This window comes from Taurulus bubalis, assembly GCF_910589615.1.
Source record: "Taurulus bubalis genome assembly, chromosome: 1".
In the NCBI taxonomy this organism is placed as follows: Eukaryota; Metazoa; Chordata; class Actinopteri; order Perciformes; family Cottidae; genus Taurulus; species Taurulus bubalis.
This window is the reverse complement of record NC_136589.1, coordinates 31585764-31609711: the sequence shown is the minus strand read 5'-3', so window position 1 is coordinate 31609711 and position 23948 is coordinate 31585764. Positions and strand designations below refer to the sequence as shown.

The window sequence follows — 23948 nt, the reverse complement described above, 5'->3', positions numbered from 1 at the left end:
GTGACTCCAAAGTCGGCAACAACCCCCTGCTGACCATGCCCCATTTCACTGTCAGTGACTGGCCAGGCTGACTTGTGTTCTGATGGCTGCGTGTTGTGCTTACTTCCTGGGTATCATCTAGAGGACACACTGAAGGACTTCCTGTGGGTCATAAATAAAAGATGGGATTGGGCTTCAGAGGAATCTCTCTCTCTCTCTCTCTTTCTCTCTCTCTCTCTCTCTCTTTCTCTCTCTCTCTCTGTCTGTCCATCTCTCCCTCCCTCTTCCGTTCTGCGTCCTCCGGGGCAGGCTATCCTCGTACTGCATGCACCACAGTCATGACACATGAGTGTTTCACAGGTAGAAAAAGTGTTGGCTGCACATTCACAGCATATAATTGGTTTAGATATATAAATATCAGAGGTGTCATTTTGTGCCAGCATACTCTAACTCATACAAGGGAATTTGTACCTGCAAATTCTGATGATCTGAACAACTAAAATGAATTTGCCAACACTTATTGTTTTGATTCACAGCTCTGCCTCAGCGGGGGATTTGAGAAGAACTATTTTTCTTCAGTTATGATTCATCTGATGTGGGATATATACGTGCAGCAGTTGCCTTCCGCAAGAAAATAGCAATTTCTATGTCCAATATTGAGCCAACAGTACTAAACCTATATTTTTTACAGCGGCTGATTCAGATCAATCAAACAACTTCATGCACCCACCCCCTGCAATCCGTCTGTGGCCTGTTGCCATGGTGCCCAGCTTAACTCCTCCTCAGCTACAGAATCACTGCTATCCATCAGGGTGAAGTCAGGATGACCCTTACCATAGCAACCTGGATCTCTCCTCCAACTCCCCCTGTGTCTGGGTGGGTGAGGTCCTGCTGTGTGGATTCACTTTTGCTCTCAAGACAGAACAGGAAAAAAAATAAAAAACTGCCTCTCAAACAATCGCCAGCAGATTCTGTTTGCACGTTGTCCCACTTCTGCTCACTTCACTGGCTAACAGCCACTCAGACCACCTTCCTGTTTCACCGCAATGCTTTGACAGTAACACTATGTCAAATGACTTCTCCCGTGCCTGCATGCTGCAATGTGTCGTGCCTCTTGAAGACATACTCTGAATGTCAGAATTAAAGTGGTTTCATTTTAGGCAGGAAGGAGCAAAAAGCTGGCACAGTTTAGTCAATCAGAAACAAATTATCTCCACCATTTTAGAACTCAAGAGCGGGATATTTCCTACCTTTTAGACTCTTTATAAAAACACACAAAGTGTTGAGCAAATTGCCCCTTTCTCCTGCCAACAATGTGAGAATGTGAACTATCAGAAATCCCCCCAAAAATGCCATGGCTGAAAGCTGTCTTCTGCTAGCAGTGGGATTATGAATGAATTGCATGTTCTTCTTACGTCTTCTACATGGGTTTTAGTGGCTTTATTTTGAGTCCAAAACTGTGTTCTCTTAAATGCGCTTCAACACCAATCCTCGTACAAAACGGAGCCCAGTGGCAATGTTACCACTTAAGCCTCTTCTCAAAGCCAGGGGAGAGCACGGCAAGGCCCCGGCTATGGATGGATTCACACTGAACAGAAGCTTGTTATGATTTGCAGGTTATAGAAAGCTGCATGGAAAATGAGGGACTGATGAGGAGCTCAGCCTCTTTAAAAGTAGGTTTTACTCTGTTGCACTAGGCAGGTCTACCACTGATCTACCACTGGTCTGTTTTTAATGAAACACCTTTGTAACCTCTAATCATCTGACAAATTTACTGATGTGCTCGGTTTTTGGTTAAAACCACCAGCAGGTATAGTGTAATAGTGGAGTTATCGTTCCAGTCGAAGAGAAAAGTATTTGGTACCGCTTTAATTTGTCATTTTGGAAAAGTTCTTTTGGAGAAAAATAGTGCAACTCCAGTTGAAATGTTCCATTAACATTACATTACTTATGACACACCAGTTGTGGTCTGACAGCATTTTAGTCTCTTTTAATAATGCATCTCTTCCTGTTTGTGTGTCTTTGCTGTCAAATCTGTTTGCATCTCACAGCCAAATGTGTCCAACAAAACAAATTATGTGATACAAAGATGATGAGCACAGTTGGAGTACACTGTGAAGTTGAAGGACGCAAATGTGTTCACATAGGCAAAACAATTGAAAAGAATTATTCATACTACATTTGCATGATTTTGACTTTGTTTGTGTCTGAAAGTTAAATATGGATAATTTTTGTGGGGGAAATAATAAACATGTTTTGCATAGAATTTGAACAGTAATGGAAAAGTATCATATCTGCAATGAATTCATTCATTTTCAAAAAGGTGGAAGAGATTTAATTTGAGCCATCGAGTCTACGGAGACAAACATCTCAACTATTTGGACTACTGGCTGTTTTTCTTAAGGAGGGCTTTAAGAAACAATAATTCATAAATAAGAAAGGTTGTGATACCTTTGGGTCATTTTGTTCCATCTCTGTGTGACTTTGCAGTCAACACAGCCTAACAGGGTAGTTTATACACTTGTGAACGTGTATGTTTACATTCTGTGTGTGTAAAATCATAAAAATGTAATAAGCTTTGCAGGAGAAACAGTGAAGAATACAGTGAAGGTTTGTAACAAAAAAAGTGAATAGTCTTTACTTTAGATGATGTCACAGAACATACTTAACTAATACTTCATTAATGAGTAGTAACTACCTGAATTAATCCTGAATTGCTGACTTTTTCATCATTTACTAACACGTTACAAATTATCTTATTAATCATCTATAAGTCCTTAATTAATACTTAATTTACAAATGTGGAATCCATCATTTATAAAGTATGAAACCCTAAGCTTATTAATCAAGAATTTAACATTTATAACTGTGTTTATGAATTGCATACTAATGAGTTACTAATGAGTGTTCATGTTGGAATAATGCTTTATAAATGATGAATTCAGTGTTTATTCATGCTTTACTAATGCTAAATAGTGTGTACTTAGTATAAAGTGCTACCAATATTTGAATTTCCAAGCATTACATATTAGCTGTTCTTTACCAAAGCAGAATTGTTTTTGGAGGGGGTTGGATTCAAAACCTTTCTATTACATACACTCTAATTTATGAGCTCTGCAAAACAAATTGTTAATGGCAGAAAAAAAATAGGTTATTTTTATTTATTGAGAATGCCAGGGAGATTTTTTTTAACAGCACTATCCGTTCTTCAGAGACACACTGTAGCTCTTCCAAAGGCGTAGATATGCAGCTGAAAGTTATTTGTTGTGTAATTCTACCTCTTCACTGAATATAACAATATTTTCAATATGACGTCAGTCTTCTGAAAAGATCATGACCTCAAATGGTTTACACAAATGGAAAATGAAAAATAGATTATACAATCTCCATTCCTAACACTAACAGTGTGCTCTCTCCATCTTTAGCCTGCATCCTCTTACAACAAATCTGCTTGGTTATATTTTCAGAGCAGTGACAGCTGGGTGTGTCTGAGCATGTGTGTATACGTGGGTGTATGTGTGCATGGAAATGTTGTCATCAACGAGATGATAAGGAACATGCTAATGGGACCTCTAGGCTTATCAAAACATATGAACAACGCCACAGTCCAGAGCTGATGGACTGGCAGGCCTGGTTTCACTTCTTTGACACACACGCACACACACACGCACACACACACACACACACACACACACACACACACACACACACACACACACACACACACACACACACAGGAGGTGTATACACACACATTCACATATATTCACACCTTTGTTCATCGCATTTACTGCTGACAATACACCAGCTGCCATTCTGCAAAATATCGACATAGCTAGCTAACTAGACAGACAGACAGACAGACAGACAGAAGATTAAGTTTGTCATACCTGGTGCTCCACACACACTGCTCAAAGGGCCGGTTAACAGGATAATCAAGAGCAGCAGTAGGCCCAGGGCAGAGGGGCCAGGGCATAACCCAAGGCTCAGCCTTCTGGACTGGACGAGAACTCCAGCTGTCCTGGACAGAGGCATGGCTCCACCGTGGGTTGGTTGGAGCTGGCCGAGATACAGGTTGGACTTCACTCAACAAGGGTGGGCACTCTGCAGACACATACAAGAAAACAACAACATGAAGGTCAGCTGAAACCAATGAATGGCATGTTTCCTCCACCTCTGATTCATCGTTCTGCTTTTAGAGCGACAACTGAAATGTCAGTGCATCATGAGGGATGGGGGAGAACATACAATAATTCATATGTCGAGAGAACATCCTCATGAAGAAAATTAAAGACAAATTCATGCTAATGCAGGATTAGGTCTTTTGATTTAGCCAGAGCACTTCTGATTTGGGATTAACAGCTCAAGCAGGCCAGCTCTGACTGAACTAATACCAGAACAATAGAGCCACTGCTCAACAACTAAGACAAGAAACAGACCAAAATAGTTTTCTGCGTACTGCTTCTGTATTAATAAGAATCATTTTCTAGTGAGCCGTGAAATGAGCCGCAATGGTACATTTTTAAGAGGTTTTTTTTTTTGTCCTCAGACGTCCTAATAATTTCATTTAACTTTAGCTTTGGCCTAATTCATTTTTGCCGTTCAGTATTGTACTGTTCTGGTGGCATGTAAAAGTGTTAATGCAATAATTCATCTCGACCAAGAAAAGAAAACACTTAAACAGAGAGGATTGAGGGGTCGGTAGGAATGCAGCAAAATTCAATAAAACCAAATGTATCAGAAACTGCTGGTTTAATAGATGTTGCCCCTCTTGTTAATCCCGAGCCTTGGGGGAGATCTCTGTCAGTATTTTTCTCCCTTTCCTCACATAAACACACTATGTCACACACATATCTGGAAGTCTGAACATAATTCATCTCTGTCTGCTTACAGAGATTTAGACAAGCTGTGCAGGAGCTCCCTGTCTGGAATTCAATAACTCCACCGTCCTATCGAGCTCTGCCGACCAGCACCCCTCTGCCCGATGTGTCAGAAGCCAAATGAGAAGGGAGGCTTTGTTAACCTGTCAAATATATACACAAATTCACGTCTCCCCTCAAGTACCAGCAGAGGATAACATATATACTCTAGGGGAGACATAATATGTATTCACAGGTGACAGGCCACATTGTGATCGACACATAAATATTTGCAAACACCCATGAGCGCACTTTCACCCTGACATCCCCAATACAGGGGCAGAAATGGAGTAGCAGTGGACATGGGGCAGACCCATCCTCGCCTTTACTAAATGAAAGAGGCGTATATGGTGAGTTACATATTCAAAGACTCCTCCAGCCACTTATTGAGCTAATGACCTGCTCAAACACATTACTGTCTGCCAGATCCTACACTAAAAATAGCTCATCTGAAAACAAGGCCGTCTATCTGATAGGGGCTCCTTTTCGCACCGCTTTGCCCTCGTCTTATCAAGCGCCTCGTAATAGACGTTGAATAGAAAAGCTTTCAGTGTCCCCTTTTCAATTGAACAATGTGATAAGAAAAATCAGATCAGGGCTCATTCAAGCACCATTGGCAGCATGTTAAGTAAATTCTCCTCTTACGGAAACTCAATTTGCCGCTTTTAATCTAACTAGGAAGACTGCTCAGCGTGGAGCCACACGGATACTGAAACATGAGGAACTCCTCATATGTTGCAGTGTCTGCTTCCTATGTCCTGTGTGGTGGATTTGCCGGGTCCTTTATATCTCACTGTGACCTCAGTCTAACCCTATCTAGCATTCTCAGTTTATCCACCCCTCCCTGTTGTCTATCACCTGCTGACAAAGCCCTCTCTACCTCTACCTAATCCTTAATCTTACCCTCCTGCATTAGTCGCCATATTCCTAAAATCTCATCTTCTCCCGTCTCCTTTCTTCCCCTTTATCCACTCTCCTCCTCAACTGCCTTTTTGGTAACCTCTTCTGTCTTGATGCCATCTCCTCCTTCTCTTTCTATACACACACTTTAACCCCTGCTTGTATCCAAATCCTCTTCCTCTTCCCCAGCTGCCCTGCGCCGGCTGCTCCAGCTGTTATTGGTCCATTGACACAGTTCAAACAAAAGGGCTTAGAGCGTCCTACAGCTGTGAATGTTGGAGGAGCGAGCCAAAAGAGATACACAGACGCAGCAGCAGACCAGGCCGGTCTGGGCACGTCTGCGCTTGTGCTAATGGTATTTAACGCGTTCAAACCACGTTCTTCCTCTCCGGAAATGTAGATAGACAACAGCCATGCACTCTGCTTGTCGCAGGAGCAGAATTAAAAGGCGTAACCATTGTGAGCATGAATATTCTCATGACTCAAACAGCAGCCTCCACAGCCCCTCACGGATGTGACAACCTGCTCTCCCCGATCATCTGGCTCAGCATCCAGAAAGAAGGCAGCAGGCGTTGGTCTTATTGCATTTCCAGTGTGACAACACAGATGGTCAGCCAGACAGAGAGATTGATGGGGGTACATGTGCTATTTATTGCAGGGAGGCTGATAATGACGCCACAGCTCAGGTGGTGAAATGTACACCGGTTATTGTGCTCCAGCAGGCTGATGAAATAACAATGTTTAGGTGGCATCCAACCTGCCCCTGCTCCGCTGGGTCCCTTGGAAGATGACATGTTTTGTTTTTCTCACCTCACCCACCCCCCTCCCCCTTTTACCCATGATGCCTTTCACCACAAGTGGGTTGAGATGGTCTCACAAGGCCTGTCTCCATGACAACGAGCTACGATAGAAAGACCAGATCTGCTTCCTGCGGCACCATGCTAGGAGAGAAAGTACACCTGATAGGAAGCCTGTGTTCTTTTTATGTCTTCAAGCTTTAATACTCGTCCAGTGCTGTGAGCAAATGTGTGTTATGGTGCTTGGGGGACCCGACAGAAGAAACAGAGATCAGAAAACTTATTTTTTTATTTATATTTTAGGGGAACACAATGGAAGGAAAAACGAAATACAGCCTATGGCTGTGCAGTGCACCATAAAGCTTTTTTAGGGTTGACTAATAAAATAACATCCACTGTCATTTGTCCTCCTTTCCATTTTTACCAATGACTCTGCATAGCATACACATATATATATTTTTTAAATTAAATTATGTATGGCTTCGTGAGCCAGCTTGGAGAGGAAAAGTTTGTTGTCGGGCCGTGGATTACACAGGGACACAAGGAAAGGCGGGGACTGATATTAGCTCTTGTTTCTTATGACCCTGGAACCTGGAGGCACATTACTCTCACAAAATGCATGCCCCCTCACACACACAAACATGGCAGATGGCAAAGCATCATGGGGAGATTGGCACTCACTCTCTCACACGTCCCTTCTCACTCTCTTAAACACACAGCCCACAGACACACAAATATACAGACACGCACACACGCATGAACACACGCGCACGCACACACACACACACACACACACACACACACACACACACACACACACACACACACACATACACACACACATTGAGGATCAGAGGCACAGGATGGAGCACGGCTTACTGCAGGCATGAGCTGCACCACCCCGGTTACATTACACACATCTGAGGCTCTTCTTTAACAAGAAAACACACCTGTCACTCAAATACTGCGATTCTTTGCCCTGAATATACATGAATCAGGAGACTTGGGTGCTTCAACTAAATCTCTATCAGTCTTAATGCTGCAGGATGCTGAAATTAATTTCCCGATATAGCAAACATCCAAACAATGTCATCATGGGAAGCATTGACAGATTGCAATAAACATTCCCAAGCAGAGGCAACACCACTGGTCTGAAGATATAAACAAGGTTGCTGCTGGATTTTCAAATCACAGCAATCTCACAGCAAACCTGCACGGAAGCATCATTATTATGTGTTTCATGATCAAGCAGTGTACGGCTGGCACAATTTCTTATTCTTCAATTATTCTAGCTATATATGCATTAAATTATTTGTCCTCGTTATCAGTAATACTTTATTCCTTTATTCTGACTAATTGATTACTTAATTATGTTTTCATTCATGTCACTTTAAATGTAATAATTTGGGGGTTTAACTGGTGGCCAAAAAGGCCATTTTAAGACTAAGGACTGTGGTAAATTGAGATTTGCAATTCTCCTCATTGCATTATTAATTACTAAACTAAATTATGAATGCAATGACTAATTACACACTAAATCATTAGCTGACCCAAAACATAATAGCTTAGTTGATAACACACATGAATAATAAAGTTGACATACCAAGATGTATTTTCCTGTGAAATTATAATGACATAATTACATATACATTCTTCAGTGTGTTTGCTTTTAGCTGACTTTTAGCCTTATGTCAGCGATGCTATTTGTTTTTAGTACTGTTTAATCAGTTGGTTGATTAAAAAATATGCGGCCTTGGCCTCTCTCTTGCAAAACAGGATTCCAACCTCAATGAGACTCACTTGGTTAATTAAAGGTTAAATTAATAATTACATAAATAATAATAACATGTACTGTATGTGTTCTATTCATTTCACAAAATTTGTTTTAATTTTCATGTTTGAAATAGAGGGAGAATACTTTAATGGTTTGATGAAATCACACTCATTTATTTCTTTGTTTATTTCTTTATTTGTATGTATAAGGTGGACAATATGAGGTACAGAGATTACTTTAGGTCTATTTGTGTGGATTATTTGTTGTATCTGAAGGATTCAAATTTCCATTTCTTTAAAGCGCTATGCATTTTTCCGTCTGCTTTTTTGACAAAAGTATATGTAGATATTCAGGTATCGTGGAGTGTGTGTGCTGTTTCAGAGCTTTCAAATCTCTCTTATATGTCCCCTGTGTCTCCAGTGGGACGTTTGCTTTCATACTTTATTATGTGATCTTCAGAAAACCAGCATGATTTTCTTATTATCGTGAAATAATGATATCCGAGTGATAAAAATAGCTTATGGGATCATGAGAAAAACAGAATTGAAAAATTGTATCCACCCACGTCCTCTCTCTGGCTTTCTCTGGCAAGGAGCATGAGTTTTGCTTGAGGCCAATTTTTAATTAACTGATCACCTGCAGCTATCAGGGTATAGAGCATAAGACACCAGAATGGCGAGAGTGTAGAATTTTCTCAACTCTAAGCTGTGATTGTCTTAATTTTGGTCACATTTACAGCAACATCCTCACTGTCTGACCCTTCTGTCTAATCCTACTACAAAGTGAAGGAGTTATTAGCAATATATTCACACACCAGCACTACCAGTATTGCTCGACCATTTCAGCTGTTAGATCACTCAAAGCCCTTAAAACTTTCTGGATGTGCTTCATTTTTTGTTCATCACAAACCCATTTCATAGCCAAGAAAACATGGATTTGTGATTGAGGAACAAAGGGCCGGCTTGTGAGAGAAGCGTGACTGAAATCGTCCTGCTCCTCAATCCTAATATGCAAAAATAACCAAACTAAGTTTCCCTTTGACCTCAATCTCTGCATGTCTAGGACATTGCAAGCTGCTGCAGCCCAACAATAGTGCTGCAAATGTACACCCACGCATCTTAAAGGGGCTCCAAGGTCAAACAAACCAACACAGCTAGAAAGAGGCATCCAGTAATGGACGCATTGGCCTTGTATGAGCCCAGCAACAGATAGACTGCATGGCTCCCGCTAAGCAGGAAATGTATTACCAAAATGGTATAAAAGTACATATAGGGCAGCTTATCGAAGGGGATCAGAACAGAGAGAATCTAGTAAAAGTCTTTCTAGGCATGAAGTGAAAGTCACAGTTAGTGCTCCTGGGATGAAGAGTCAGCTTCAGTAGATCTTAACATTTCCTTTAAATGAGATACTGTAATATCATTAAATATGGCCATATTATTATTAGAACATTTTGTAAAACAATGTTTTTACTTAAAGTACATTATTCTCTAACCATTATTTCAACAACTAATGGTCCTTTAATTAATCTCTAATGTAATGCCACCTGTTTTTTCAGGTGTTACTTTCACGTACCAACTGCTTCTAATTACCAGAAAAATGCAAACTAAATGTAAAAACGATTTTGAAAAGAGATAAGATAAGTATATTATATATAAATACTTCCAAATCTTAAAGATATTGCTTTGAAAACAGATGCTAAATGGGCCTGATTCTCAGTTGCAAAAACAGCTGAATGTTGTTTCTAATATTTATATTTCTTTAACAAAGGTGAGAAAGGTATGGAGTTATGTATGAGTCAGCGTGAATGTGCCCACAATCTATATGCTTTAATGTCAAAAATGTGGTTCAAAAGGGAGCTATGCGTCACACTGTTGGGTGAAATCCTCACAGTTTCGATTACGACAATTTTCATGCTTTGAAATAAGTTGAAGGATTACTCTTCCCTCCATGAGCTGAGTCAATTTTTCAACCCCTTAGGCTCATAAACCTCTTTCAAACCCCCTTGGGCTAATGCCAAAAATGCAATGTCATCCAGCGAAGACGTGTCTGGGTTTTTTCTTTCTTTCAAAAATTCAACAATTTGCAGATAGAGTTTCCCCTGATAGGTGTAGGTTTTCACCTGATAACGGCGGCATCTCCACATAGACGCCTACGCAACGTTCACTCAACTGAAACAACGACTCACAGCTCACAAACACAAACATATTTTTGTAATTTCTTCTCTCCCTGTTGCTTGCTCCTCAGAGGCAACCGATCTTTTGTGCAGCGACTCATTACGCAGGCTGATGGTTGAGTCCTTGTCAACTCACTGTCCAATTAGCATATCTAAGGCTGGCACAGACTCTTATCCTAGCGGGAGAGAGAATTGTATTTACATACTGATGTCCACAAAGTTATGCACTTGCATGTACAGCCCTAATTGTTACACAGCACTGACATACGAGGGAAGGGGCATTGTGTAAATGATACGATTGCAGGGCCGGTCCCCATTCAAATGTAAACCCCACGTTTGCATCTTTGCATGAATCAATAAATGTCTATCTATCTATATATATATATATATATATATATATATATATATATATATATATATATATATATATATATATATATATATATATATATATATATATCTGCTTCACTATCATTTCTCAATAAAATGAATTATTACAATTCCATGGAGCAGTGCACACACACACACACACACACACACACACACACACACACACACACACACACACACACACACACACACACACACACACACAGGAGAGTGTGGTGTCTTGTCAGCCACGGACATCTCAGCCAATTAGTGAGCTTCTCCTGGAGCAGGATGAGGCTCCATGACAACAGAGAACACCTTCATCTTCCTGGACGTCATTGTCATCACCCCGGCCCATCAACAGATTTCAATTGTGTTTCATTAATGAGACATGCCAGCCATTTTTACCCTCCCTTTTCCAGCAGTTTAGCAAAACCTACAGATCAGTCAGGAGACAAGGATGGGTGGTGTGAAGCAGATTCCGGGGCTTGTTGAAAAGCTCATCTTGAGAGTGATAACAGGAGATTTGAGTGCTTGTCTTTAATAACCTCACATTGATTGATCATTCACATATAATCCACAACCAATGGGGATGCCATCCCTAATGTAATCTCTGTAAATGGACTTCAAATGGACATGTCATTTAATTGGTTTATAGAATGAATAGCATCCTTTGTATTTACAGACAGACATTTGACATACCAACATAAGCCAGGCACAATACTGCCCCATTCACTGTTGCCCACTGTGCATGAATCTTGGAGTAACCCTTTATTTATTCTTTGTCTGTCTCCAGCCCCTTTGGGAGGTGCTTATTAATTTTCTGGAGAACCGCTGCAGTGTTTGCCCATGATCCAATTTTCTCCTGTGTATTTGTGCTGCCATGGTATCACCTATCTGGATTGGTCACATGATATGCCATCCGCTGAGAGCTCATTATCTCACAACACTATTCTGACTGAGATCACCCAACTACATAACTACATATCACACCACTAAGTGTTTGGTATGTGGGGTTTAGTAAAGCCAATCAAATGAAAGCTGATCACCGATGACTTACATGATCATTAACCTGAAGAATTCACTGCTGAATAGAAATGATTTCTGAGTCTGTGTGTGCTGGTGAACAAATCCTATTTAGGTGCTCCAAAGCAGACCAGCCTTTGCAGCTCTGTCACTAACAAGCCATTGCATGACTTCCGTATGGAGATGAGATTTGTGACGCCAAATGAATCTCTCCTTGGGGGAAGATAAAGTTGTGAATAGAATTGAAAACCGGAGTAATGGGGTAGAAAAACTGAATTCAGACGGAGAGTGCATCTCAGTAAGAGAAGAGATGAAATGCTTGTCAACGGTAACAGACTTGCGCACGGATGCTTTCCACCAATGACTAGCCATTACTCTCACCTCCGTCAAACAAATACTTCATCCAACCTGGCATCCTTCAGTGCCACGGAGACAGAGTAATCATGAAATGCCACAAACAAATGTGAGGCTGCATTCAAGAGACATGTCAACCAGTCCTCACTATCACCACACACACACACACACACACACACACACACACACACACACACACACACACACACACACACACACACACGCACACACACACACACACAGCAGAATGAAAGCTGGACGTTTCCTGGACGTTGTCCCTTTTCCCTCCTGCTTGGTAAAGGTCTTTAGCAGAACTGTTGCACTGATGCAATAAAGCTGTTCTTTCACTAACTGGCATATGGAGGGGTGCCAAACCATTTTCTTCTCTTGCATCTGTGGAGCTGAATACAACGTGGCACACTCAGATTTGGATAGGTGGAAGAGTGGGTCTATTTGTTCGAATACTTTCAAATGTAAACTGTATTGTAAGACATTTTAAAACAAGAACACAGACATTCTAGCGGCTCTGTGAGGCTGTACTTAGCACAGCAGTGCTTTGAGCAAAACGCTAACATCCGCATGCTCACAATAACAATGCTAACATGCTGATCTCAAGCACGTATAATGCTAGTGCATATGCATGCTAAAAGGTGCTAATTAGCTGGTGATGGCGCGAGATGAAAAGTTAAGGGGTCAAGTGATTGTAATTCATCCTGAGGAGGACATGAATGTCTGTTAAACTTTTTTTTATGAAAATCCATCCTATAGGCCAACTAACCAGCATTGTCAAAAAAATATGATATAATAACTTGCACCTGATCATACGATAACAATAACACGTATAAGACCCAGGTATACAATGTTACTGTCTACATTGTTATTCATCCAACTGAATAAAGCAAATGTAAATGAAATTCTTATTTCGCATTTCGCAAGATCTCAACAAATATTTTGGCACTCATCCAGCCCAAATGAATTCATCCAGCTCTCTATGCATGGGGGAGTTTTTCACTCCAAGAGTTGGAAATACTCTTGAGGTCTTGTCAAGTGCTTGAGGCAAGGTGCATAGAATATTCCAGGATTTGAGCATTTATTGCCGGTAAACTGTACACTTCAAAAGTAGACGGTGCTCGCTCTTTCTTCAAGTTCTGATTAGGCAGTTTGTCTTCTGCTTTGTCAGCCATCTTGTCAGTCAGCCCTCCCCTCCTAATGACTCCTGTCAGTCAGGGATGTAACTGTCAAACCGAGTCAATGGCTGCACCTTCCCACTCCTCATCATTGGATAATGGGCTGTGTACTTCAACACATTTAGCCATTTTCAATGCAAATGTCAGCAGACAGACTCGTTCTCAAAACATGTCCCTTGTCATGCAATGAGAAGAAACTTTTTTGAAAAAGAGACTCAGTAACATTTATGCAGAAAAAGACAACCGCGAAATGTTGTTCAGGAGGAGCAGAAGGAGTTAGCTGTTGAAGTTGAGAGGCGGGTTGACAGAGGACAGGGAGGCAGCGGCAGCAGCAGCGGGGAGATGATGCCCTCTTTTGCATAAGGGAGGAGAGGATGATGGGGGAGGGGAGAGAAGGACGATGAAGATGTCTTCAGATGTGGCAGTTGTGATGAAAAGAGAAGCAAATGACTGGAGACAAGAGGTGGAGAAGAGAGGAAGAGGAGAGAGGTGGTGGTGGGGAGGGGGGGTTGCATTATTCATCCCTGCTGACCCATCAGAATCTCTGATTCATGTGGAGAAGGGCATCAGTCAAGTCACAACCGATCTCTTTGCCTTCACTCATATGCACACACGGAAACACAGACACACGATGAACACACACATAATTGCCAATGATCTCCTGGTTAAAAATAATAATTATGGACCTGGCTTGCTTTTGAGAGCAGCAACAACACACTGGGATTGGTCTTCAGTATTATATTTTTCAATATAAAAAATGAATGACATGTCTGCATCAAACCAGTCAAAGTAAGGTGAAAATATAGGCATACATATACTGATAAAATAGGTCTGGATGGTGATATTTCTTAAATCTTTTTGCACATAATTTTGACATCACTTTTTGTTGATAATTTGAAAAACTGATGCTACACTGTATTATCATATTGTGTAATTGTTTTTTTAACAAAACTGTGATATTGTTCTACATTATCTATGTAAAATGTATTTGTCACACACATTGTAATGTAATGATAATGACATTTTTAATGGAAGCTGACACAATAATGTGTAAATGTTTAATGGATATTTGATGATGCACAAAGTCATTATTTCTGGTGAGTAGTTTTACATTGTTATCATGAAATGTGATATTACTTGCAGCAAATAGTATTGTGTTATATGTAATTGTTGTTAATTCCCATATCAATCATATATTAGGGTTTGCCAATATAGTTAAAATCAATATTATAAGAGATTTTTTTTAAATGTCAATTTACATTATTATATAGCTAATGTATGTCAGTCACACATAAATAATCAGATGGATGTTAAGTGACAGCAATTCCATAATAGTGCTTTGCCTATGGGGATGATCCCAGGGGACTATCTGATTAAAACAAAGGTTAAATTAATACATTATTTTACTGCACATCCTGAATCCTCTATTGCTCTTCCTGTAATGTATTTTTCTCCTAATTGAAGTCTTTCTTTGTTTTTGTTTTAAGGGGGTGCTCCTTATCCATATTAAAAATAGAACGTATCTTTTCTGACTTTGGGCTTGGTGAATAAAATTGACTTTACTTGACATACGTTTGAATATTTTAAATGGGACTTGGATGAAAGCTGTAAAGTAATCAAGAAATATACATTTCAATGATCTTCTTAATATTATTATAACATCAAACATATTGCCAGACCAAATGGGTTCATTCTGCATGCTGTCGGCATTGTTTTCAGCATCCCCTGAATAAACAAGTAGAGAAGCGGAGCAGACAGAGAGCTCACTGTTTGGAAGGTTTTGAAAAGGTCAATTAATATCAATGCCTAGACAACAACAAAGTTTCTGTCTGCTTGTAATACAGGTGGCTACACTCCCAGCATCAAAGTCTCCGTCCTTCCAGCTGACTGGTGCAACAAGAGCTTCTGACAAAAAAACCATGGCTTGGCATAACATTTAACACAAGGGAGGAAAGTAGAGAGGGGAGCAGTTAGGATAATGCTGCTGCGCAAGTCTGGGAATAATACTTCAATAAGGCCTTTGACGTGAAACCAAGCTGCTCCACTGAAAGCGCACATCATCCGGCATATTCAAGTCTGGATGGATCTTACAGTGGTATCTGCTTGGAAGGAGCAAGAAACCATAGAAGCCATGGCTGAACCCTGTAAAACGCTATTTAAGAGAGTACAAGCCATCACTCATTTCATAAGCTATGCTATAGTGTCTACATGAATACCTGTGGGGCCGAGCATCTCTCGGCTCATAGAGGAGTGTATTTGATCTGTTTCACAAACAGAGGAAATGTGCTTGTAATAATTATGCCTTCATATAATAACTTTTCACAGTCAAGATAATGCAAATATCTAGATAACAGGCCCTCTCGTGAAGGTGGGGTGCCTTGGGTTTTCTTCTGTTAGGCAGGTGGAAAGACAGGAAAAAAAAGTAAACTACTAAAGAGAGGAATCCATGTGTATAAATGACTGATTAAAATAATTAGGGATGTGGAAATGGTCTGGAACAATAACCAGCAAACGCATGGTGCCCTAGGGAAAATTTCCCATCTGTGTGTGGGGAGGAAGACCTCCCTCGGATTCACCACGACAGTGCAATTTTCCAGTTTGCACAGGCCACGCAGCGGAAATACAGGAAACCTAAACAGACATTTGGGGTGTACATGATTAAATCCCGAACAAGCAATAGCCCTAGGAAAATGTGTCAGGATGAATCGATGTATCATTAAATGACACTCTGCCTGTCCGCATGAGTGGCTGCTTTGACTGCAAATCCAACTGTGTATAATTATAGACACATACGAGAGGTCTATGGACTAAAACATGCAGATGGGCTTGTTTTAAGTAAAGCTTGGGAGTAGCAGATGCAGCAGCCACTCTATTGTCTGGAGTTGGGTTAAATTAAATAAATTCATTTGCCTTGCCACCTGGTGCCTTCCACACCAGAAAAACCGCTCTAATATTAGAATAATAGCCCATAAGGATTGTTAATATGCCTGTGATAGCCCCCTCGGAAGTGTAAAGTGTTATATTATCATAATGTGATTCCTACTTTGTCGTGGCATCTTTGTATAACCACGATAATGATAACGGGACTTGGAGCTTCCTCCTTTTAAATATCCTTGACAATATAGGATGCAGGTGCTGGATTTGTTTTTTTTTTCTCCACGAGGGTTCAGTTCTACAATGCTATCGTATGTATGTATACATTTGTATGTATTTTTAGATTAAAAAAATAGGACTTCACACTAGACTCGTTCTACCTGGAGAGTGCTGTAAAGGGCCATCAGAAAGGCACTTTAAATGAGAGCGGATGAGGAACAAAGGTTTTGCCAGTCTGCCCCGGTCCCTCATGCTGCCCAGCCAACAATAAGGAGGGTGAGGGGGTGAGGGGGGACGCGCGCACAGCGGTGTCGCCAACCAGCCTGCTCTGCACAACCTCTCGGTCTGATTTCCACCCAAAGTCTCAAGTGATGCTGAGATGAAAAAGGGGGGTGGGGGGGGCGCAAAGAAGACTGCTGCCCCCCCTGAGATAGCATAACGTTGAAATTTCACCCCGGCATGGAAACACACGGATTACTTTTCAAACGGCTACTCGACAAGTGCAAATAACGCGTCTGGGTGGGGTGCAAAACTGTGCAAAGGAGAAAGGGTGCGGGTTACCTTGGTAGGTAGTGCTCCGTCTTCTTTACTGTCTGGTGGATTCATGTGGGTGGATTTGCAGCTGGAAGCTTCCTCGGAAACAGCAGGGATAAATGTAATCCAGTGGCAGCGGAGCTGCGCTCACTAAAAGCTCTGCCTTTGTGGGGGATGCGTGCACACATCGCCGGCGCGTCCCTCACCGTCCTTGCTGGCTGTCGACCGACCTCTCGGGAACGCAGCGGGTCACGGGCTGCTCCTCAGCCCTTTTGTCGGGAGAGCATAGCCGGTCGGGCGGCCTCAGATACTGCTGGTTGATGTCATTGATACTCCCTGCCTTCTTCCTTAATGCCCTCCTCCTTCCCTCCCTCCCTGTCCTGTCCTCTCCTCTCCTCCCCCTCCCCCCCCCCCCCCTCTCTCTCTCTCTCTCTCTCTCTCTCTCTCTCTCTCTCTCTCTCTCTCTCACACACACACACCGTAGCTCTCCCCCTCCTACACATGACGTGATGGAGGCAAGATCTCCAATAGCAACCGTATCCCCCCTCCCCTATTACACCCCTAACACACACACACACACACACACACACACACACGCACACACACGCACACACACACACACACACACACACACACACACACACACACACACCTACACCCCCCCAGGATCGCTGACTGGTGCAAAATAAGTGGCTGCTGAAGTAGGTTGGTCCTGTGCATTGGTGACAGCTTTCTCCACGGTGCTCCCCAGGAGCAAAAATGAAGATAAGCACCTTGAAACCCTGTAGATTCCCATAATATAGTATTTAATTATAGCTGTTGGCAGGAAGTCAGAGTCGGAGCCCTGTATCAGCTCCTCCAGGGCAAAACTCCCTCACTAAATTACAGTTGGACACTTTAAAATATCACTGTGGGGCATTGTGGGGATTTATTAATATATTAATAACACCATGGGAGGTATATCTCATACAAGAACATTGTAGGAGATAGTTTGTTTTTGAGGACGGAAGCTATAGGAGTTAATAACCTTACAGGTATGTGTTGTGCTCAGTTGTAAGTGTATTATGTTCGCCTTGTTAAAACTAATGCAGTCTAATACGACATTATTCAAACTTCCATGAATGCTATATGAAAGTTTTTGTTGAAGCTGTTTTGGAGTGTACGGAGTGTTGATTCAACTTCATGGTAGTTTTGTTAAATTGCACTGTGGTATAGCCTGCTTAGAGGTGTTTATGCACACCAAATACGTGCAATCAATCAAAAACCATAATAAACAAAAAGTCTTTGGAAGCTCGCAAGAAAGCATCGCATGGAAATTTCTGCAGGCAAAGCCTCCAACAAAGGATGACTTGTAACAAAGAAACAGATTTGATGCAGTTTTCTTTTGCATTAAGATATAATAATGTAAAATACTGCAGACACGGACCACATCTGATACAGGTATTGTTTCAATCCACTCATTTAGCTTGAAAAATTCTATAAAAAGTAAATGAAATTGAAGAAAAATATCGGTGAACAAAGCCCTGTGCTTTTAATTCTGAAAAATGCTACATATAGATGAGCACAGGCTGTTTTTTTTTGTTTTTTTTAAAATTTGCTCTTATTTAGGTCACACAACATGACAGAAACCACCGCCTAGAGGTCAAAATGTGAGATGTTGGAGGTTGGCATGAGGGAGGCTTTGTTCTCATGTCTTTGCTGATCCCAGCGCAGCACTCTGCAAACAGACTTCAGAGTAAATGTCTGCCGGGATTTCTGTTCATCCACATACACTACAAATGCATACTCAGCTCTGCCTCATATCTTGGTTAAAAAAAACAACAACTCATTCTCCGTTTCTCGCTCAGACACAAAGACTGTTTGACAAAGTGTGAGACAAATAAAACAAATTAACCAACTGTCATCATTTCAGGTTGTAATTGAAAGCTGCAGTTTTTTGAGTCGACGGCGTGGTCTCGAAGGGACAAAGGCTGATTGACTTTCTTTGTTGCTAGTGACATCTAGTGGGAGTTACTAATATGAGATGTTGCATTCACTTGACATTGGAAACAAAGTCCATGAAGATTTCTTCCCAGGATTTTCCAACATTACCGCAATCACCTGTCACTCTTTACAGAAAGGTCGGCGGTCAGGTCAGCGGTACAGTGGATGTATGATCTTGTTTAGCAGCGTAGACAAATGTTGTCACATGGATATGGACCCCTCTTTACCAGCTGCCGTTTCTTTACTCACTCTGCTAACATGACACCTGTCATATGTAGCAAGCACATCATCAATATTTAGGTTAAGCGATTTTTCCAATCCCCATCTTTAAAACAAATCAGCTCATATTGCGTCTGTTTCCTGTCAGTCTCTGTTGTCTGAGTTCTGTCTCTGGCAGTCACCCTGTGACCTGCCTGACTGTATAGCATTACAGTATTCCCATTTCCAGAGTTTAAGCTAGGGCAAAAGATCCCTAAAATTAGCAGGGTAAGTGCCCCGTCTCCAACTCTGCCCTGCAGCAGTGACGTTAATTGCACTCTATTTATACCAGAAGAGTGCAGGACTCAGAAAGATCAAGTTTCTGTTATGCTTTATTTCAGTGCCCTCAAGTTTATGTGAACAGTGGAAAGCCAATATTTGGTATAAAGAGCTGAATCAAGTGGGCATTGATTATTTATTTTAAATATTCAGCTTGTAACACTTTGTCCACTTTCGAAATAAGCAAATTGTATGTCTGTGACTGCTGGTAGGGTCATTTATGTGTTTCATGGGACCAATTCAATCCATCTAAATATGTAATGATGCTCTTAAAGCAAATGTTGCCATTGTAAGCAACAGCACTCAAGCTAAAGAACTCTAGACAAACCAGAGCAGAGCAAGAGAAATCATTTTCAATTTTCAGATAGTGCCTAGTTTTCAAGTCAAAAACAATTCAACATGCAATGTTCCACAAGTAGAAAAGACACAGCAAAACTAATACCACCCACACATGCAAGCACACAAAGAATATGTTGCAATACTGAATTTTATTCAAGTATCTCTAACTCACTTTGTTCTTGAGTTATCATCAGTTAAACGAATCAGTTGAGAGAGAGAAAAGGCAGAGACAGTTCATAGCCTCAATGTAAGTTGTCCATTTAGTATTTAGAGCCTCTCAGTGTGCTTTCAACTTGGTGGTGCTTAGCACAGACAGACAAATAAAACATTCATGATAACACAAGATACACAAAAGAGAGACTATTAATAGTAAGACTAAGATGCAGGAACGGCCAATCCATGTGTGTGTACTGCATCTGAGGTTAAAGGGAAAATTCACTACAAAAGAGAATAGACACATGATTACAGACAGTTTACTTGAGACTTGCCCCCATAGATACAAACAAGGGACTTAAGCTCTGTTCATCTCTTCACAATATGTCCTAGCTCTTCTTCTTTGCCTGAGTAAATGTGATATCTCTGTTGATGTTGGCATTACCCAGAATAAAGGGATGTAGGCACACTTTAGGCTCTAGTTTGAAATTGCTCATTCAGACATAGGCAGAAATGCAAAGAAAACATTCGTTGTTCAGGAGTTCAGGAGATACCAATTCATTGTCAACAAAGCAGCCCCAGGTTTGAGCCATTATCATGTTAAGATACGTGTGTCAAACTGAAGGATAATTCCATGTGAAATCTGTTTATGTAGTGAATTTTTGCTTGAAAAAAAGTGCCTCTGATTGGAAGGAATATCACAAACTGCATATGTAATGCATGTGTGGAGATACTCAAAGTGATACCACTGACATTCCTGATCTTCTTCATGTGCGTCTCCACTTTACTTCTGCTTAGAATTTGGAAGATAAATAGTTGCTTTCCATTTCGCCGCCACTACAGACTGTAGCTCCATGGCTGACATTTGGCACAGTAAGTTCAAACACCTTCCCGTATCAAAGAAACATAACAGAGTCAAGTAGAGTCAGCTTAAATTACCAGCAAGCCAGTTTGTTCTAATACCTTCTTGAGCTACCATATTCACTCTTCATTTCCATGCATGCTATTTGGCTAGTTTGTTCAGATAAATCCAGTATAACTCAAATTCATCTTTCATACAGTCCAGCCACCAAAAACACACACAAACACCATCATACTGCAAGTCTCCTTTTAACCGGGACACAAAAAAGGGGAAAATGCATTAAAGTCAACTTCAAGTTAAAGTCCCAACCAGCTTTGAATAGCGGTAGAAACTAACAATCCCTTTGTATGTAACTTAGTGTTAAAATGAGGTGATAACTGACCAGATCTCTGCCAGAGCTTTTTTAGCTGGATGTGTATTGCTATAGCGAGGTCTGACACAAGGTTGGTAGGGCCGGGAGCAAAGCAAAGGCCGAAAGGAGACAAAGATGAGGAGAATGGTGTGGAGAAGGGAGTTTGTGGCAGGTCACAGTAAGGTATGGGGGGGTCAACAGGAAGTGTAGTCCAGGAGGGCCTCATCAGGGGACAGTAGTGGATGTCAGTGCAGTTCAATGAAAGCCTCCATCTCCTCAGAGATGAGTCCCCTGTAGGGCAGTCTGTGCTTTTCAATCGCACGCGCCGCCAGGCACTGAAGGGTGACATAGTTCAGTGGGTAGAGGGCCGGGTGCCCACCGCTCTGCTCCTCCAGCAGCTCGTAGGCCGTCTTCCTCTGTGCATTTGTGGCATCGAAGTGAGCCCCGGCCTTCATTAGTAGTGCCATAATCTCCGGACAACCGTTGTTACTAGCGATGTGCAGAGGCGTATTGTTTTCACTGTCACGGGAATCCACGTCTGCGCCGCACTCCAAGAGCAGCGCCGCCACCGCCTGGGAGGGGAAGCGGCCGACAGGGTAGCGGCCGACGGATGTGGTATCCTTGTCTACAGCCATGTGGAGAGGAGTAAAGCCGCTCCGGCCTCGAGGGTTCAGCTTGAGCAGACGGTACACTGTGTGCTTCTTCTGATGCTCCTGCTCCGGGCTGCACTCCAGCCTCTCCAGCAGAAAGATCAAGTGCAGGATGATGGAGAGAGCTTTGGTGAACTGAGGAGCCTCAGGAGGGTTGTCCCTCTGCTCCACAGCTCTCTCTACCTCCCTAACACTTTTCCCCAGCACAGTCATCAGATCATGAAAGGTGACACGTGTTGACAGGGTGCCTTTGGCCCGGTCTTGAAGAACAAAAGAGAAAAGCTCAGCAAAAGACAGGAAACTGGAGGCGGTCATGGGACTGAGAGGGTCCAGGTTGCTCTGCTGCATGTCTAAAGCATATTTCCAAAGGCTGATGCAGCGTTCAAAGTTGCCCGAGTCAGCATACACAGCTCCCCTGTAACGGATGTAATAAGAGGTGTCTGGGTGGGATGGCCCCAGGATGCGCTCTCGAACCAACAACGCCTGCATCCTCATTTCATCAGGGTCTGTGATCAAAGCTTCCAGTTCCTCTGCAGTGCTCACCTCCTGTGCACAGCCATAGGCCGGGATCGGAGGGCCAGGTGGAGGTTTGGCCAGGGATCCAGCTTTGTCCCCTGGTTGCCTCAGCTCCATCGCCCTTCTCCAGTACCTCATCGCCCCCAAGAGGTCCCGCTTTTTGTCCACAAAAGTAGCCCCAAGGAGTTCAAGTGCATCGACGCGTTCCTCTCGGGAGGTGCGAGGCTGGTGGGCAAGATACTCCACGATGTTGGTGTGGCCTGTGACGCTCGCAGCGAGGAGCGGGGTCATCCCGTATCCATCTCTCTCCATGCGAGCGGTGCACTTCAGCAGCATCTTCATGATGTCCAGACTCCCCGACTCCGCACAGTCGTGGAGGGCCGTGTTCCCCTTCACGCTCTTGCGGTTGACGTCGGCGCCGCGGTCCAGGAGGAACTTGGCGATCTCCTTGTGGCCCTTGTAACAGGAGATCATGAGGCAGGTGTGGCCGTGGCGGTTGGCCACCTCCATGTCGGCCCTGTGCTCCACCAGGTAGCGGACGATCTCCAGGTGGCCGTCGAAGCAGGCAGCTCGCAGCGGCGTGGAGTTCGTCAGCGTCGCGTTGTTCACCGAGGCGCCGTGTCTCAGCAGCGTCTTGACCACCGGGAGGTGGCCGGCGGCCGAGGCGGCCCACAGCGGCGGAGCACCCTCGATGGTCTCGCCGTCAAAGTTCACCGCCCCGCCGAGTTCAACGTGAGCCCTGCAGTGTTCGAGGAGGTAGTCCGCCACCTCCAGGTGTCCGTACCGGGAGGCGACCAGCAGCGGGGTGCCTCCCTGCGTCTTCTCCTCGACGAGAGCCTCCAGCTCCTCTGGACTTTTGTTGCTCAGCAACTTCTGGATAAGTTTCAGCTTACCATCTTTGGCTGCGTTGAACACCGCCGTCGGTACGTCCATGTTACAGGCTCTGTGCGGCCGACCCCATAACCACTCGCTTACGGACGACTTTGTTTTAGAAAGCAGAGAGCTGAACTCTTAGTTCGGACTCGGTTTCTAGCTCGCATCTTTCTGCCATTTTGAGGGTGCTGTCAAGATGGCGTTTGTGTTGTTTGACAGGTCTATGTTTACCATTGTCGCAAGGCATTTTGGGGGACGTAGTTTAGACGGAAGTCCTCTTTGCGAGAGCGTTTGGGTTTGTGCGTTTAAAGAGAACTACATTTCCCATGCACCATGGGATCTGAATGACCTACCAGCTGATGGGTTCGTTTGTTATGGTTGTTCTGACCGCCTCGGACAGAGAGAGCCAGCTGGTGCCCGGTTCACAAACCAAATACACCACCAGAAAGTAGTACACCGCTCCCTGGTTCTCATCATGGACACGTAACACCGTGCATCACCAGAGGAAAATAAACATGACGTAGAGAGAGAGGAATTCCTATGGACATCCCTGCGAAGTACATCCACACAATCCCACA

At 42.8% G+C, this 23948-nt stretch overlaps 1 protein-coding gene across 1 annotated transcript; it reads right to left on the bottom strand.

Annotated features, from left to right (window-relative positions):
* Positions 1-19582: 19582 nt before the first annotated feature.
* Positions 19583-23430, bottom strand: fem1a (fem-1 homolog a; the record flags this gene model as incomplete). The annotated part of the gene is made up of 1 exon (XM_079228417.1): positions 19583-23430. The coding sequence occupies one exon, from the start codon at positions 23428-23430 to the stop codon at positions 21577-21579; it is 1854 nt and encodes a 617-aa protein (XP_079084543.1). The 3' UTR covers positions 19583-21576.
* Positions 23431-23948: the final 518 nt, after the last annotated feature.